Source organism: Brassica napus, chromosome C4 (assembly GCF_020379485.1).
Source record: "Brassica napus cultivar Da-Ae chromosome C4, Da-Ae, whole genome shotgun sequence".
Taxonomy (NCBI): Eukaryota; Viridiplantae; Streptophyta; class Magnoliopsida; order Brassicales; family Brassicaceae; genus Brassica; species Brassica napus.
Genome location: NC_063447.1, coordinates 8058550 through 8071827, shown reverse-complemented (window position 1 = coordinate 8071827; position 13278 = coordinate 8058550). Strand labels below are relative to the sequence as shown.

At 35.8% G+C, this 13278-nt stretch overlaps 4 protein-coding genes across 6 annotated transcripts; 3 read left to right on the top strand and 1 right to left on the bottom strand.

Moving 5' to 3' along the window:
- Positions 1-859: 859 nt before the first annotated feature.
- On the bottom strand, positions 860-2048 carry LOC106392598. 2 transcript variants are annotated; one of them, XM_022701680.2, is made up of 3 exons: positions 1939-2048; positions 1640-1816; positions 860-1423 (listed from the first exon to the last, which is right to left on the bottom strand). In XM_022701680.2, exons 2-3 carry the CDS (start codon positions 1745-1747, stop codon positions 953-955), a joined length of 579 nt encoding a protein of 192 aa, XP_022557401.1. In that variant the 5' UTR covers positions 1748-1816; positions 1939-2048; the 3' UTR covers positions 860-952. The 2 variants fall into 2 exon arrangements, with proteins under 2 accessions (XP_022557401.1, XP_048609260.1); XM_048753303.1 differs by having other exon boundaries at positions 1920-2036.
- Positions 2049-2977: 929 nt separating this feature from the next.
- LOC106396357 (pentatricopeptide repeat-containing protein At2g37320-like) lies at positions 2978-4646 on the top strand. Of its 2 annotated transcripts, XM_048753302.1 has the most exons (2): positions 2978-4097; positions 4185-4646. In XM_048753302.1, the coding sequence occupies exons 1-2, from the start codon at positions 3146-3148 to the stop codon at positions 4589-4591; spliced, it is 1359 nt and encodes a 452-aa protein (XP_048609259.1). In that variant the 5' UTR covers positions 2978-3145; the 3' UTR covers positions 4592-4646. The 2 variants fall into 2 exon arrangements, with proteins under 2 accessions (XP_048609259.1, XP_013692182.1); XM_013836728.3 differs by having other exon boundaries at positions 2978-4646.
- A 698-nt stretch (positions 4647-5344) lies between these two features.
- On the top strand, positions 5345-6966 carry LOC106396358 (protein ALUMINUM SENSITIVE 3-like). The gene is made up of 2 exons (XM_013836729.3): positions 5345-6139; positions 6616-6966. Exons 1-2 carry the CDS (start codon positions 5513-5515, stop codon positions 6925-6927), a joined length of 939 nt encoding a protein of 312 aa, XP_013692183.2. The 5' UTR covers positions 5345-5512; the 3' UTR covers positions 6928-6966.
- A 236-nt stretch (positions 6967-7202) lies between these two features.
- LOC106395371 (polyamine-modulated factor 1-binding protein 1) lies at positions 7203-13278 on the top strand. The gene is made up of 19 exons (XM_013835848.3): positions 7203-8847; positions 8921-9130; positions 9209-9304; positions 9614-9666; positions 9740-9836; positions 9996-10069; positions 10175-10295; positions 10542-10652; positions 10790-10866; positions 10966-11032; positions 11126-11191; positions 11278-11385; positions 11498-11628; positions 11728-11794; positions 11960-12024; positions 12109-12202; positions 12342-12412; positions 12535-12903; positions 13079-13278. The coding sequence occupies exons 1-18, from the start codon at positions 8698-8700 to the stop codon at positions 12881-12883; spliced, it is 2007 nt and encodes a 668-aa protein (XP_013691302.2). The 5' UTR covers positions 7203-8697; the 3' UTR covers positions 12884-12903; positions 13079-13278.

Genomic DNA, 13278 nt, shown 5'->3' with positions numbered 1-13278 from the left:
CATCAAATTCAAATATGGAAATAAATAAGCATTAAACTATTTCCTTTGATGTTTAGTAATTTAATGTATTAAAAAGAAAAATGAGATTATTTTTATGAAAATAAATATTGGAAAAGGAAAATGAAAACGGAGGAATTCCTGCAAATTTTATATATTTGTATATATAATGTTACAGAATAGTTTGAGCAAAATTTGGTTGCATATCATACTCTTTTTTTTCTTCGTTTTGCCGAGAGAGAATGATTTCGATTCTTTCCATTGAAACTCTGAAAGAAAAGGTTATATTTTTAGTTCAGTCCATTTGAATTCGTTTTAGGCTTTACATAGATTTTAAGAATCTGTAAAATAGGCTGAATAAAATTGAATGTAAAATTATATTACGTTTTTATAAATGTAAAATCAATTATGATGAAGTAAACAAAAAAACAAACTCAATCTTTAAAAAGCTACCACCATCAAATCACTAAAATAAAAACAACAAAAACATTATTTAATATTTTGTATCATATTTATGCTTTATTAAATTTGAAACACGTTGTTTTACGTAGAAAAATAAACAAAAATTACAAATACATAATTGATTTTAAATTGCAAACATGTCATTATTGTAGATATTTCATCCCGAGCAAGATGTGGGGTTATCACCTAGTTGAAGCTTAACCATGATCATATCGTATATAGACATGCAAATCGGTTTAGGTCTGTTAATCTCTATTACGATCTATGAGACTTATAAGCAATGTTTGGATTTAGAAATTGCTGTACTGGCATGCTATACGTACTTTTTGTCACGCTATTTGTAACCTGGTTTAATGTTATAAGAACGTAAGATATCGTTCATTGTCGTCCACTAGACACATTTAAAATGTAAATTTTATTTCATAAAACCATTACTAATGCATCAAAACCAATAGGTTTACAACATGATAATGTCAACGCTAACTCATAATAGTTAGGGATAACTAATAACTACCCACTTATAAGTTATAATGAAATGAAATACAACATAACATGAACTTCTCGGTTTAAAATTTTGAACTCTTAAGATGTATTTTGAGCGCTCAGAAAAAATCAATACCAACTGGGATTGTCCTTCATGACTTGAGGATGAAGCAACAACACTCTCTTCACCAGAAGAAAGATCTATGAGCTTTGAACGTGACTCTTTTTCAACGGTTGCTTGATTAATTTCATCTTCCTCCACAAATCCATTTTCATGAGATTCTTTTTCTTCTTCTTTGGTTGCTGAAGTGGAAACTGATGACAAACAAGAAGCTTCAGATGAACTGGATTGCTCTGAATCCTCAGAACAGTGTGATGATCCTTTAATGAATTCAAGCTTTTTCATCAGAAACTTGAGTCTCTTCTCTGCTTTCTCCCTTAATCTGATCTCTTCTTTCAGATGTTTCTCCAGCTCTTTCATCTGTTTTCAAAAGATTAGCTTTTAACCAAACACAGATGACACTAAAAGCTAAAGAAAAAACAGCTCCTCTTCGGTCCAATGTTATAAGAAAAGAGAACAGAGCAAGTGAATCTCTCTTTATACTTAAGTAACAAAAATGCATCTTTCATGGTTCTTGATCATACAGATCTAGAAAAAAAAGTGGGAAAAAATGTTTCCTAAACAAGTAGTTATTACCCTTCTGGTAATGAGCTCTGCTTCTTCTTTAGCAGACCTTGAAACTTGCCTCTCTGCAAGTAGTCTCCCTCTTAGACACTCCACAGTTATCAGATCAATCGTCGTCATATGGTTCTTTATTTATTCAACAACGAGAACCTAATTGGTTAACGCTTATAAAGCTCAACTCACAACTAGCTGCAAAAAGGTAAACTAACAATGGTAAGACCAATGTGTTGCTAGATCATGTCATTATGATTTACATTACATTCATTTAATAAAGAACATATCAACATCATACCTTAAAAAAATCAACTTACCACGACACTCTTCCAAAGAAAAACTCAAGAATATTCTGAAGTCCAAATTGAAAAACAGATTCAAATCCATTCACTTCAGAGAGAGGAGTGAAATGAACCTAAAACCCTCCTGTGATGTAGGGACAGTAAATAACTCTGATTGTTAGCAAAAGGACAGTGTGTGTGTGTAAGCAAAACGACAAGGGATATGGGATTGGACTTTTTGTTACCTTTGTTGTTTTGGATAACTAAAAGACACAGAAATCTGCAGTTCTCGTGCGTGGTAATATCTCACATCAAGAAGACCTTTTCAAGAAAAAAAGTATAAAATCAACTTTTTACTGCAAGGTTTTGTTTATATTATATGATTTGATAAATATTCATGTGAGTGAACAAGAGGAATCATCCTATTTGTTAAATTAATGACATAAACTTATCCCTAATCTTGTTTGACGTTAATTCCAAAGGAAAATTAATTACTAAACCATATTGGCTTTGATTGGTAACCTTGCGGAATGGCGGAATCACGTTTCAAACGCAATTCCGCAAGTATTTTACCAAGAAAAGTTGCAGAATGAAAAAAAAAATGCAAAAACGCAGGTTTGTGTTTTTGCTGACAAAAATATAAAGAGAATTTTCATTAGGTGGAAAAGTGAGTTTTAGTATATTGTTGTGGAAAATTTTACAAAATTAACACTTTCATATCATTAAATTATATGCTAATAACATTTTAAATTTTAAATAAATAGCAATAATTTTTGTAGTGGTAAATAGCTATGTTGTAAATAAAGTTATACTATAAATTGTTTTGTAGTATTATAAAATGTCAATTTATTATTAAAACGTATTGAAAGATAAGCTAAATATTTATAATAGGAACTAGAGTACTTTTAATAAATTTTAGTTATTTTCACATTTTGTTTTTCTTTATAACAAAGTAAATACTATATAAATTTTTTGATCAATTTAACATGTATTTCATCATTCCGCGAATTTTTTAAAAAAATCGTAACCTAAATAATTTTTTTTTGCAGTTTAACTATTTTTGATTACAGGATGGTTACATTGTTATACGATTATTCACCAAGTGTCACAGAAGTCACTATCATTAACATCCCAACAAGAGGCAATTAAGTGGGCTTTTAAATTGGCTTACACCCATATGTAATTGTATCTATTTATCCAAAGGGAAGTGAAGTGTCGGAATCGACAAGACTCGTTGAGTTTCATGTCTTGTCTGAGAAAATATCATTCTCGAGTTCGTTCACTGAATCGTGCTATATCGAACGACGCAAGTGAGGTCGACAGACGAGCTCGCGCTCTGAGAGTTCTAAACATCATATATTCAAAACCAGGTGGAACTTCGAGTCGCCAGAACAATCTTGGAATCGTTACGGACTTTCTGCGAACAGATTCGAAGCATCTCAGAGATGATCATGGCCTCTCAAGAACCAAACATGGAGTCTCAAGCGTCCTGGAAGAAGTTATTCTCGAGCATTCTTCAGTTCTCAAGTGTAGTTTCGATGCTTATGGTTTGTCTTCCAACGTGAGCTCTTGCGGGTCGGATCGTGACTTTCGAACCGGGTCTGGGTTTCATTGCTTAGCTTTAAAAAGTGGGTTTGCCTCAGATGTATACGTAGGAAGCTCTTTGGTCGTTTTGTACAGAGATTCTGGCGAGATAGATAATGCACATAAGTTGTTCGTTGAAATGCCTGAGAAGAACGTGGTTTCGTGGACGGCTATGATCTCAGGGTTTGCGCAGGAGTGGCGTGTGGATATCTGCTTGAAGCTTTATTCAAAGATGAAAAACTCAACCTCCGAACAACCGAATGATTACACGTTCACTGCTCTTTTGAGCGCTTGTACTGGAAGCGGAGCGTTAGGGCAAGGAAAAAGCGTTCATTGCCAGACGCTTAAGACAGGTTTCAAGTCTTGTCTCCATATCTCAAACGCTCTCATCTCGATGTACTGTAAATGCGGAGACTTGAAGGATGCTTTCCGTGTCTTTGACCAGTTTTTAGACAAAGATGTCGTCTCTTGGAACTCTATGATTGCTGGTTACGCGCAGCACGGACTTGCGACGCAAGCAATCGAGCTTTTTGAAGTAGTGATGGCCAAAAGTGGGACAAAGCCTGATGCAATCACGTATCTTGGAGTCCTCTCATCTTGCAGACACGCTGGTATGGTAAAAGAAGGAAGAGAGTTCTTCAATTCGATGTCTGAACGCGGCTTGAAACCACAGCTCAACCATTACTCTTGTCTTATAGATCTTCTCGGGAGGTTTGGTCTGCTGCAAGAAGCCTTAGAGCTGATCGAAACCATGCCGATGGAACCAAACGCAGTGATATGGGGATCTCTTCTTTTCTCTTGCCGTGTTCACGGAGATGTCTGGACGGGAATCAGAGCTGCAGAGGAACGGCTGATGCTTGAACCTGAATGTGCAGCCACGCATGTCCAGCTGGCGAATCTTTACGCTAGTGTGAGGTACTATAAAGAGGCGGCGATGGTGAGGAAAGCGATGAAAGATAAAGGGCTGAAGACGAATCCAGGGTGTAGTTGGATTGAGATTGATAACGATGTTTTCATGTTTAAAGCTGAAGATGGTAGTAACTGTAGAATAGTAGAGATTGTTTATGTTCTTCATTGTCTTGTAGATCTCATGGAACCTCTCTAATACAACACATAACAGATAAGTCAATAATATTACAATAGACTTTATCTTTTACACACATCGGCGTCTTTTTTACTTTTAACGTTTTCAACTCTATAACTATACGAAAAGACTTTGAATTAATTTATTAATCAAGACGAAATCAAGTGAATATGGCTGTATAGTGTGGTAAAATGCACCCAGGAGTTGTATATAATAATTTAAGTGAAAATAAAATAATGAAAAGTGGAGTCACTCTTACAATAACTTTTTTTGGTTTATAATTTAACTTCTGAAGTATGAGTTTGCACGATTGATATTGTATTTAATTCAGGTTTGGATAACGGTCGTTTTTAAAAGTCAACTTCTCTGCAATGCAAAGCTGTTTGAGCAATCCATCACTAGTTCTTGCTTAACACGTAATCAGTTAGGCCAGTTTTTTTAAGAAAAACATGTAATTAGTTAACTTTTTAAAATAGAGAAACACATCAACTGTGTTATTTATTGTACACGTAATTAGGTAACTTTTTAAAATAGAGAAACACATCAACTGTGTTATTTATTGTAGGTGGCAACTGAACTTATCTTATTTTCTATTCTATTCGTTTTTATTACATTATTTTCTTCATATTTTAGCTATTTACTGTTAAGTGCTAACTGGAATTTTCAGTGTTTAAAAATCGTTCTAGACGGTCTAGTTCACATGGTCGATAAGTTCAACTTAAACGAAATAACTTTGAAAAAAAATCTGTTTAGATGTACAAAAAACGATCTAAACGTTCGTCTAATCAATAACTCTAGTTAAGTCTAGCGTTTTCTTAAATATTGAGAAGCATTGAATAAACATCGATTTTTAAATTATTTATCTGATAATGCAGAAACAAAGATGTCTACAACTAAAGTGATCGAATCCAACACATGACTACATGAGTCGATGATTAAAAGATGAGTGGAAAGTGTCTTCTTTTTCCACTCCTTTGTAACTTGTTGTCCACTATTATTCCCACCTCTCCACCACTACCAAAACGACAAAAGAAGAAAAAAAAAAAAAGAGAGCGAGGCATGGATCTAGACTGGGTAGCAACTTTCCTCAAGGACTACGAATGGCTGATCGAGTATCTCAGAAACATGGTGAAGCCCGCGGCGGCGCTCGCCGTGGTCCTGCTAGCCGTGGCTCTCTCCTACTCACAGAACCTCTCTTTGGAAGGAGAAATGATTTACTCTGTTTTCAGATCGTTTCTTCAGCTCTCTGTTATCGGATTCGTTCTTCAGTTCATCTTTAACCAAGAAAACGCAGGCTGGATCATCCTCGCTTATCTCTTCATGGTCTTCGTCGCTGGTTACACCGCCGGACAACGTGCCAAGCACGTTCCACGTGGAAAGTACGTGGCCGGGGTTTCTATCCTCGCCGGAACAGGTATAACAATGTTTCTGCTTGTTGTCCTCAACGTCTTTCCTTTCACTCCGAGGTATATGATCCCTGTGGCGGGGATGATGGTTGGGAACGCCATGACGGTCATTGGAGTTACAATGAAACAGCTACGAGATGACATCAAGATGCAACTTAACCTGGTACATATTTTACTTTTACGTTTTACCAAACTTAACCGAACCAAGTTCAAAAAGTTACTAGGAGCTTTTTATCAACTATGCGGATTGTTTGTAAGTCTAGGCAGAGCATAATTGTTAACAAATTGATTTATTTTTATATATTTTACATTTATGTTATATATTCTAGTTTTTAAGTTATATTATAAAATAGTTTTTACAAATCATAAAAATTAGATATACAAAAACGAAGAAAATAAATTAGACAAATTTGTGGATTTTAAGGAACATTATTGCTTGATTTAAGAGATTTAGACTAATTTATCTTGATGTAAACAGATTTAGAGTGTTTTAATCAATTTATAAAGCTTTAAATCGATTTGAATCACATAAATCAGATCTTAAGAAAATTGTTTGCTATGACCAATTTTTAGAACATTGATTTTACCAAACTTAATCGAACTAAGTTTCCGGTTTAATTGATGTGCGGAAAACCATAGGTGGAGACGGCATTAGCACTAGGAGCAACACCACGACAAGCTACGCTGCAACAGGTGAAGAGAGCTTTGGTGACATCTCTATCTCCGGTTTTGGATAGCTGCAAAACCGTTGGTTTGATCTCTCTACCAGGGGCGATGACCGGTATGATAATGGGCGGAGCGTCGCCTCTTGAAGCTATTCAGCTACAGATCGTTGTGATGAACATGATTGTTGGAGCAGCCACGGTTAGTAGCATCATGTGTACGTATCTTTGTTGGCCATCTTTCTTCACTAAAGCTTACCAGTTACAAACTCATGTCTTCTCAAGTTGAAATTTTAATCATCCTTATACTTTCAACAACATTTGCCAATTGTCTGAAATTGAAAACCAAACCATTATGTCTTAAAAACATATTGTGTAATTAACCTGAACAAAAAACATCCAAAACAATCAAATAGTACAACATGCTAGAGTGCCTGCAACCTGAGGCGGCGAGCTATTAGAGTCAAGGTGACTCTATGGGAAGCACAGTTGACTCTATGGGAAGCACAGTTAGGCTCGTAATCATCATCAATGGGGGCTTCGGTCCTCTCTCGGGTTGTCACCATTGCGTCCCACAACTGGACTAACAACTTTGTCTCTGTCATTTCTATTGTCTTGATCATGGTCTGATCCGCCTTGCTGTTATTCGGATAAAGTATCCCACATGGGGAATTCAAGGGGACCTTAACCCTCTCCATTGGGTATAATTGGACTACATCTAAGGATCATGAAAAGACATAGATATTAGTAGGGGTTTAGAGTAAAATAAGATGTATCATAATCAATGCTCAGAAGTTGAAATCACAATTACTGAAAAAGAAAAACATGTAGCAAACATTTTATAACCGGCTCATATTGACTGCTTGCAACATGCCATTTTAAGCACGTGTTAGTATGCCTAGTCTTGAAAACTGAATTGCATGTCGTCATTTTCAATCCCTATCAAATTAAAACATATATTTATGGATTTTCTTTTGTATAAAATTATAACATGTTGCTCTGATTGAAACATTCAGCAGATTTTAGAAGTGTGCTAAGGTTAACGCAGAAGAAGAGCATATTTTATAAATAGTCATGCAAGTCTTCTTTGATTTAGGTAGACTTTTTTCGCAAATATGCTATATGATTAAGAGAAGTTCTCACTTAAATACGTTATGATTACGTCAGGTTAACATCAACCTAAAGACGCGATAGCAAAGACTTAGCTAATGCTAATTCGTCATTGGTGTAACCACCATTTTCTGTAGAGATGGCTACGGAATGAATATAACCACAAGCTAGCTACTAAATACACGAACGCATGACATTTTTTTTAATCCTGATTAATGACATAGTTACATGACATTAATTTATCCTGATTAAAATTTAGAATAAATACAGGAAATTGTAATCCCTACTTGATTCCTAATTAAAAAATATATATTTATGAAAATAAGTCAATCTACATAAATCTATATAATCCCTAAATTTAGATATATCCACATAAAAACAATTTTGAAAGTTTTAAAGTTGGATAAAATCAACATAAATAATTAATTATTGAAAATAAATCTTAATGATAGCTCCTATATTCAGGAATCAGGACTATAATTAATCTTTTTCATCTTATCAGTAACAGATTCTAAGTTTATAACTTTGAAATTATACCAAAAAGGATATTTCATACTAAAAACTACGTTTTCACTATTTTAAATCAGTGGGGATTTGTGCAAGAAAAAAAAATCAGATTACGTCATAAAATCAGAGATAAATGTAGGAAAACAAAAAACAAAACAAAACCTGTTTGGCCTTGAAATAATCTTGAAATTGCATATAATTAATAATAATAAAATAAAGACCATCGATCATCACCCGGGAAAAAATATTGAAGGAGAAGGCACGGCACGTACGTACACGGTGCGTCTGACTTGTTCTCTCCCCCTCTCTCGAATCGCACTCCGTTTAATTTTCTCTCCAATGCCAATCTTATTTTTCAATTTCATTTACTTTTTCTAAATTTCGAAAATCCAGCTTTGTGATTTTTTTGTTGTTGTTGTAAAGGAGAATCAATAATAATAACATGTCGTGGTTGAGATCGGCGGTGCACAAAGCAGTCGAAGTCGGCGGGCAGAACCCCATAACCCGCACCGTTCGCGGTTACGCCGGTTCCGTCGTCCTCACCGCCGGCAATGCCGTCTCCGGAGGCGCCAAACTGATCCAGGATCGCATCGTAATAATCCTCTTCCTTCCCTCTCGAAAATTCAAATTAGTTTCTAACCGCCGCCGATGTGTTTGGTTTTCAGGGATCGAGGAACGTCAAGAGCTTTAGCCTCGCGGTGAAGAGATTAGAAGAGGTCTCGGTTTCGTCCCGAGGTGGCGAGAGAGTGCAGTTGTTGAGAAGGTGGCTTGTCGCTCTTAGAGAGATCGAGAGGATGACGTCGTCAGAGAATGTAGAAGATCAGAACCAACCTAGTTCCGAAGAAGCCAAAGATTCTCCCAAAACTATTACCACCGTGAGTGATTCAATCCCACGTTGTCTTTGGTTCATCGTGGCTTTCACTTATGACCGGTGTTTGTGAAAATTGGAACAGGTTTACTACGTTGATCCTGGTCTTCCCGGTGAGCCAATGACTTTTAGAGATGTGTTTCTTCACAGCGAGGCCCTTGAAGGAATGGTACTATCTATGGTAAGTTAGATTCTTCGTGTTTTCTTTGGTTATGAAACATTGCAATAGGGACTACCATATGTGGTAGACTAGTGGTTTAAGCGCAGACGTTGGTGATGTTTGTAATCCTAAATTCGAAACATGATAGAAATAATGTTTTATGCCATGCTTCTGGTATTAGGGTCCAACGCTTTCTTCCTCTTTATTTACATTAAAAAAATAACTTGCAACAGAAGCAACAACACCAAGCTGAGTTTTTTTTTTGGGCAACACGAGATACACTGAGTTTAACCGTAGTTTTTTCTTTAACTATTTTTTTTTTTAAATCAGATTCTGGAAGCACCAAACGAAGAAGAAGTCCAGCTGCTTCTGGAACTGTTTGGGTGATGCTTTATTGCCCACTGAAACTATTACTTTAGCTATTTTTCGAGTATTGACATTGGTTGATACATACAGGCTCTGTTTGTCAGGAGAGAAGGAAGTTCACGAAGCAGTGATTCAAAATGTGCAGGAGTTAGCTATTGTGTTTTCCAAATACAAGGATGAAGTTTTGGTAAGGATGTGTTCTGTCACCTAGGCCTTGTTCTTTTCCAGTCTTGATAATCTCTAAGCACACATGCTTTTGGCTTTGCAAAATCAACAAGCTCACTGGATTTAAATGTTCTTGAACAAACCTGTAATGCCTCTTTCTTGTATTATTTTTTTTTCCTAGGCAAAGCGTGAGGAACTTCTTCAATATGTCCAAAGTGCAATTGGAGGGCTAAAAATCAGCGCTGATCTTGCAAGGTATTATTGGATCATAACCCTTTTTTACACACTCTCTTAATTTTCATGTGTGTCTATGTCTTATTTACTAATCTCGTTTCAAATTCTCATTTGTGACTGGATCAGAATAGATATCGAATCCCATGCTCTGATGGAGAAACTTGATAAGACGAAGGTCAAGGTTCTAGAGCAGGCTTCAAATGAGGATAGTTCAAAAACCGCTGGAACCAATGCTGCATCAACCGAGGTGAGATTGTTTCTTCCTCATTGTTCGCTCACAATAGATATGGTCTTGGATTTCCAGCTATTAGCTTTCACCTTTTTTTTGTGTAGAACGGTGCTCAAGTCTTAATACTGTGTGTAAATTATTTTTTTCAATGATAAGCCAAGTGAAAAAAATTCCATAAGGCTTCTGTGAGAATCTTTTATGGGACTGTTTTATTTCCTAAGGATTTTCATGATTTTTTTGATAAATTTCTGGTTGCTGCTGCAGGCTCTCCGAGAAATTCTTGAGCAAGTTCGCACTTTTTCGAAGCTAGAAGCACTCTTGCTGAAGAAAAAATCACTGAGAAATGGCGATTCCCTTCAACTGCACAGTGAGAAGGTGAAAACTGCACACAACTCAGAACCGATCGAACTCGGTTTTCATTATTATTATTGCATGGATGTCACTATTGTACGACCTCATGTACCTAATTTCGCATTTAAATGTTAAGCTAAGTTCACTATGTATTGATGCAGGTTGATAAACTCAAAGTTCTGTCAGAATCTTTACTCAGTTCTACCTCTAAAGCTGAAGACAGAATCGTGGACCATAGGTAAGAGAGCAAATGTAACCTGGTAGTCTAAACTGCTACCTGCTTCCTAAACTATCATAGTACATTCACATATATCTTTATTTCCATATCTAAAAGCAGAAGTCAGAAAGAAGAAGCTCTTAGTTTCCGACTTTCCAAAACTACTGAAGTCAGCCAGCAGGAGAAGGTTTGCAACCCATAATCTCCTTAACCTTGCTAATGAAATATTAGCCCGAGCTTTGGATGTTTTTTTTTCAGTTTCTTGTACGTTCTTTTTCAGGATGTAGAGGCAGAACTAAAAAAACTTGAGATTTTGAAGGATGATCTTGAAACTGAGCTGCAAAGGGTAACTTCCATAAGAACTCATACACTAGCAAATTTACTGAACTGGTAGAGTTTTAGATTTGTAGGTCATAATTTGTTTTTTTGAAGGTCAACACCTCAATAACATCAGTCCGGGCTCGCCTTCGCAATGCTAGAGAAGAAAGAGAGCAGTTTGATAATGCAAGCAATGAAATTCTTTTGCACCTGAAGTCAAAGGTAACTTAACTACTTACTTGTTCTAATCAGCTAGATGGAACATAAGAAATGTCATAACATACTAATTAGCCAATGAGAATATTTCGTGATGTCTGGCTGGCTTACGTTGTAGGAAGACGAGCTAACTCGTTCGATATGTTCATGCCGAGTAGAGGCGGATGTTGTAAATAAGTGGATCAAATTTTTGGAAGATACCTGGATTATACAGTCTAAATTTGATCAACAAAAGGAAATGCAAGTGAGGTATGTCTTATATCCACTTATGCAAAGAGCTCAGCAATTATGTTGCTTCCTTAATTACTTTGCATGTGATCTATATTTTGCCATGGATTGATACTCAAGTGGGGAGATGGAGAGATATGGTGACCATTTCATCGACCTGATTGTTCAACTCCTCTCTTTCTACAAGGTGCTTCTATATGTTTAACCCAAAATTAGTGCCAACTTTATCATTGATACAGTACATAGTTCTATGCCGTTTAATTAAAATATTTGATTCCACCTCCTATCATGTCAGACCTTAGACTGTAAATCAAACATTAATCTCACATTCATATTTTTAATATCAACTCAGGAACAGTTGGATCCTTCTATACCCAAGATCCGAAGCGTTATTGAAAATTTGGAACCAAATAAAGGGTAATATATCACTTACCTGTTCCTGTAAATTTTATTTGACCAAATTTTTAGGACTGATAGCTTTGTTTATGGGGAAATATCCAGGTTAGACGCAGAAAAAAAGATAGATGATAAGGATGCAAAGCCAATCGATTCTAGAAAACAGCTTGAGAAGGAGTATCTGGACCTAGAAGCCAAGGTAAGTGGCTTTGTAAAATAGATATCTAGGACACTTTTCTTTATTTGAATAATGAAACAGAACATTCCTAAGCTTGATTTCAACCGCGGAGACAAGAAAGTGTGCAATATTTATGATTCTTCTTTATTAACTTTTTCAGTTTGTAACAACATTAAGTGTGGTGGATGCTATGAAAAAGCCATTCTATTCACAGACGGAAGGTATCTCCAGGTAAAGTTACAAAACCATGTCCATTCATTTTTAGTCATTATAGTCATATTCATTTATGGATGGATATGAAAGCATGAGTTAAAAAACTTCACTCTCTCATGGTTTGGTGTTGTTTGATCCAGGAAAGACGATAAAAGAGTGAAAGAACTATTTGAGGCATTGGACAAAACAAAAGAAGAGTTTGAGTCCATCGAACGCCCGCTTCTAGATATTGAATCTCCTGCAAGAACATCTTCTTCTTCACGCTCACCCTCTCTGAAAACGACGCTCGACACTCCGCTTTCGGACACAGTCCCGAAAAAACTTGCTGATGTTGATACTCCAGACAGTAAAAAGGGGTCTTCAGAGAAAGAAGACTTGGCGAAGAATCAGCTGGAGTTGGAACTGGACGATGGAGAAGAGTTATTGGCAGATGAAATCAATGATTGGGAATTCGATGCTCTTGATGACACTCATCTCAAAAACCAATAGCTGCTCCATATTTTTCAAAGGTAAGAGACTTGAACTCATGCACACAAGAAGATTTCAAAGGCAATATACATTATTGAATATATCACTCGTTAAAAATAATGTTAATTAACAGTTGATATAGGGTATAATGTCAACTTAATGTTAGTAAAGAGTTATTTGATATTACATTTCGTTATGTTGTTGTTTATGCCGCAGATGATAGAGGAAGATGGAGGGAGTACATAGTAATCTGACTTTTCAGAGTTTTATATAAAATATATAAACGAATGATTTTGTAAGGTTTTTTTCTTCTTTTTGAATTTCTAATTCTGAAATATGATCAAATGTAGATAATATATTAGCTTCCCAATAAGTTTAAAGTGAATTTGTCTTTCTTCGCCGGAGTTAAGAATTTT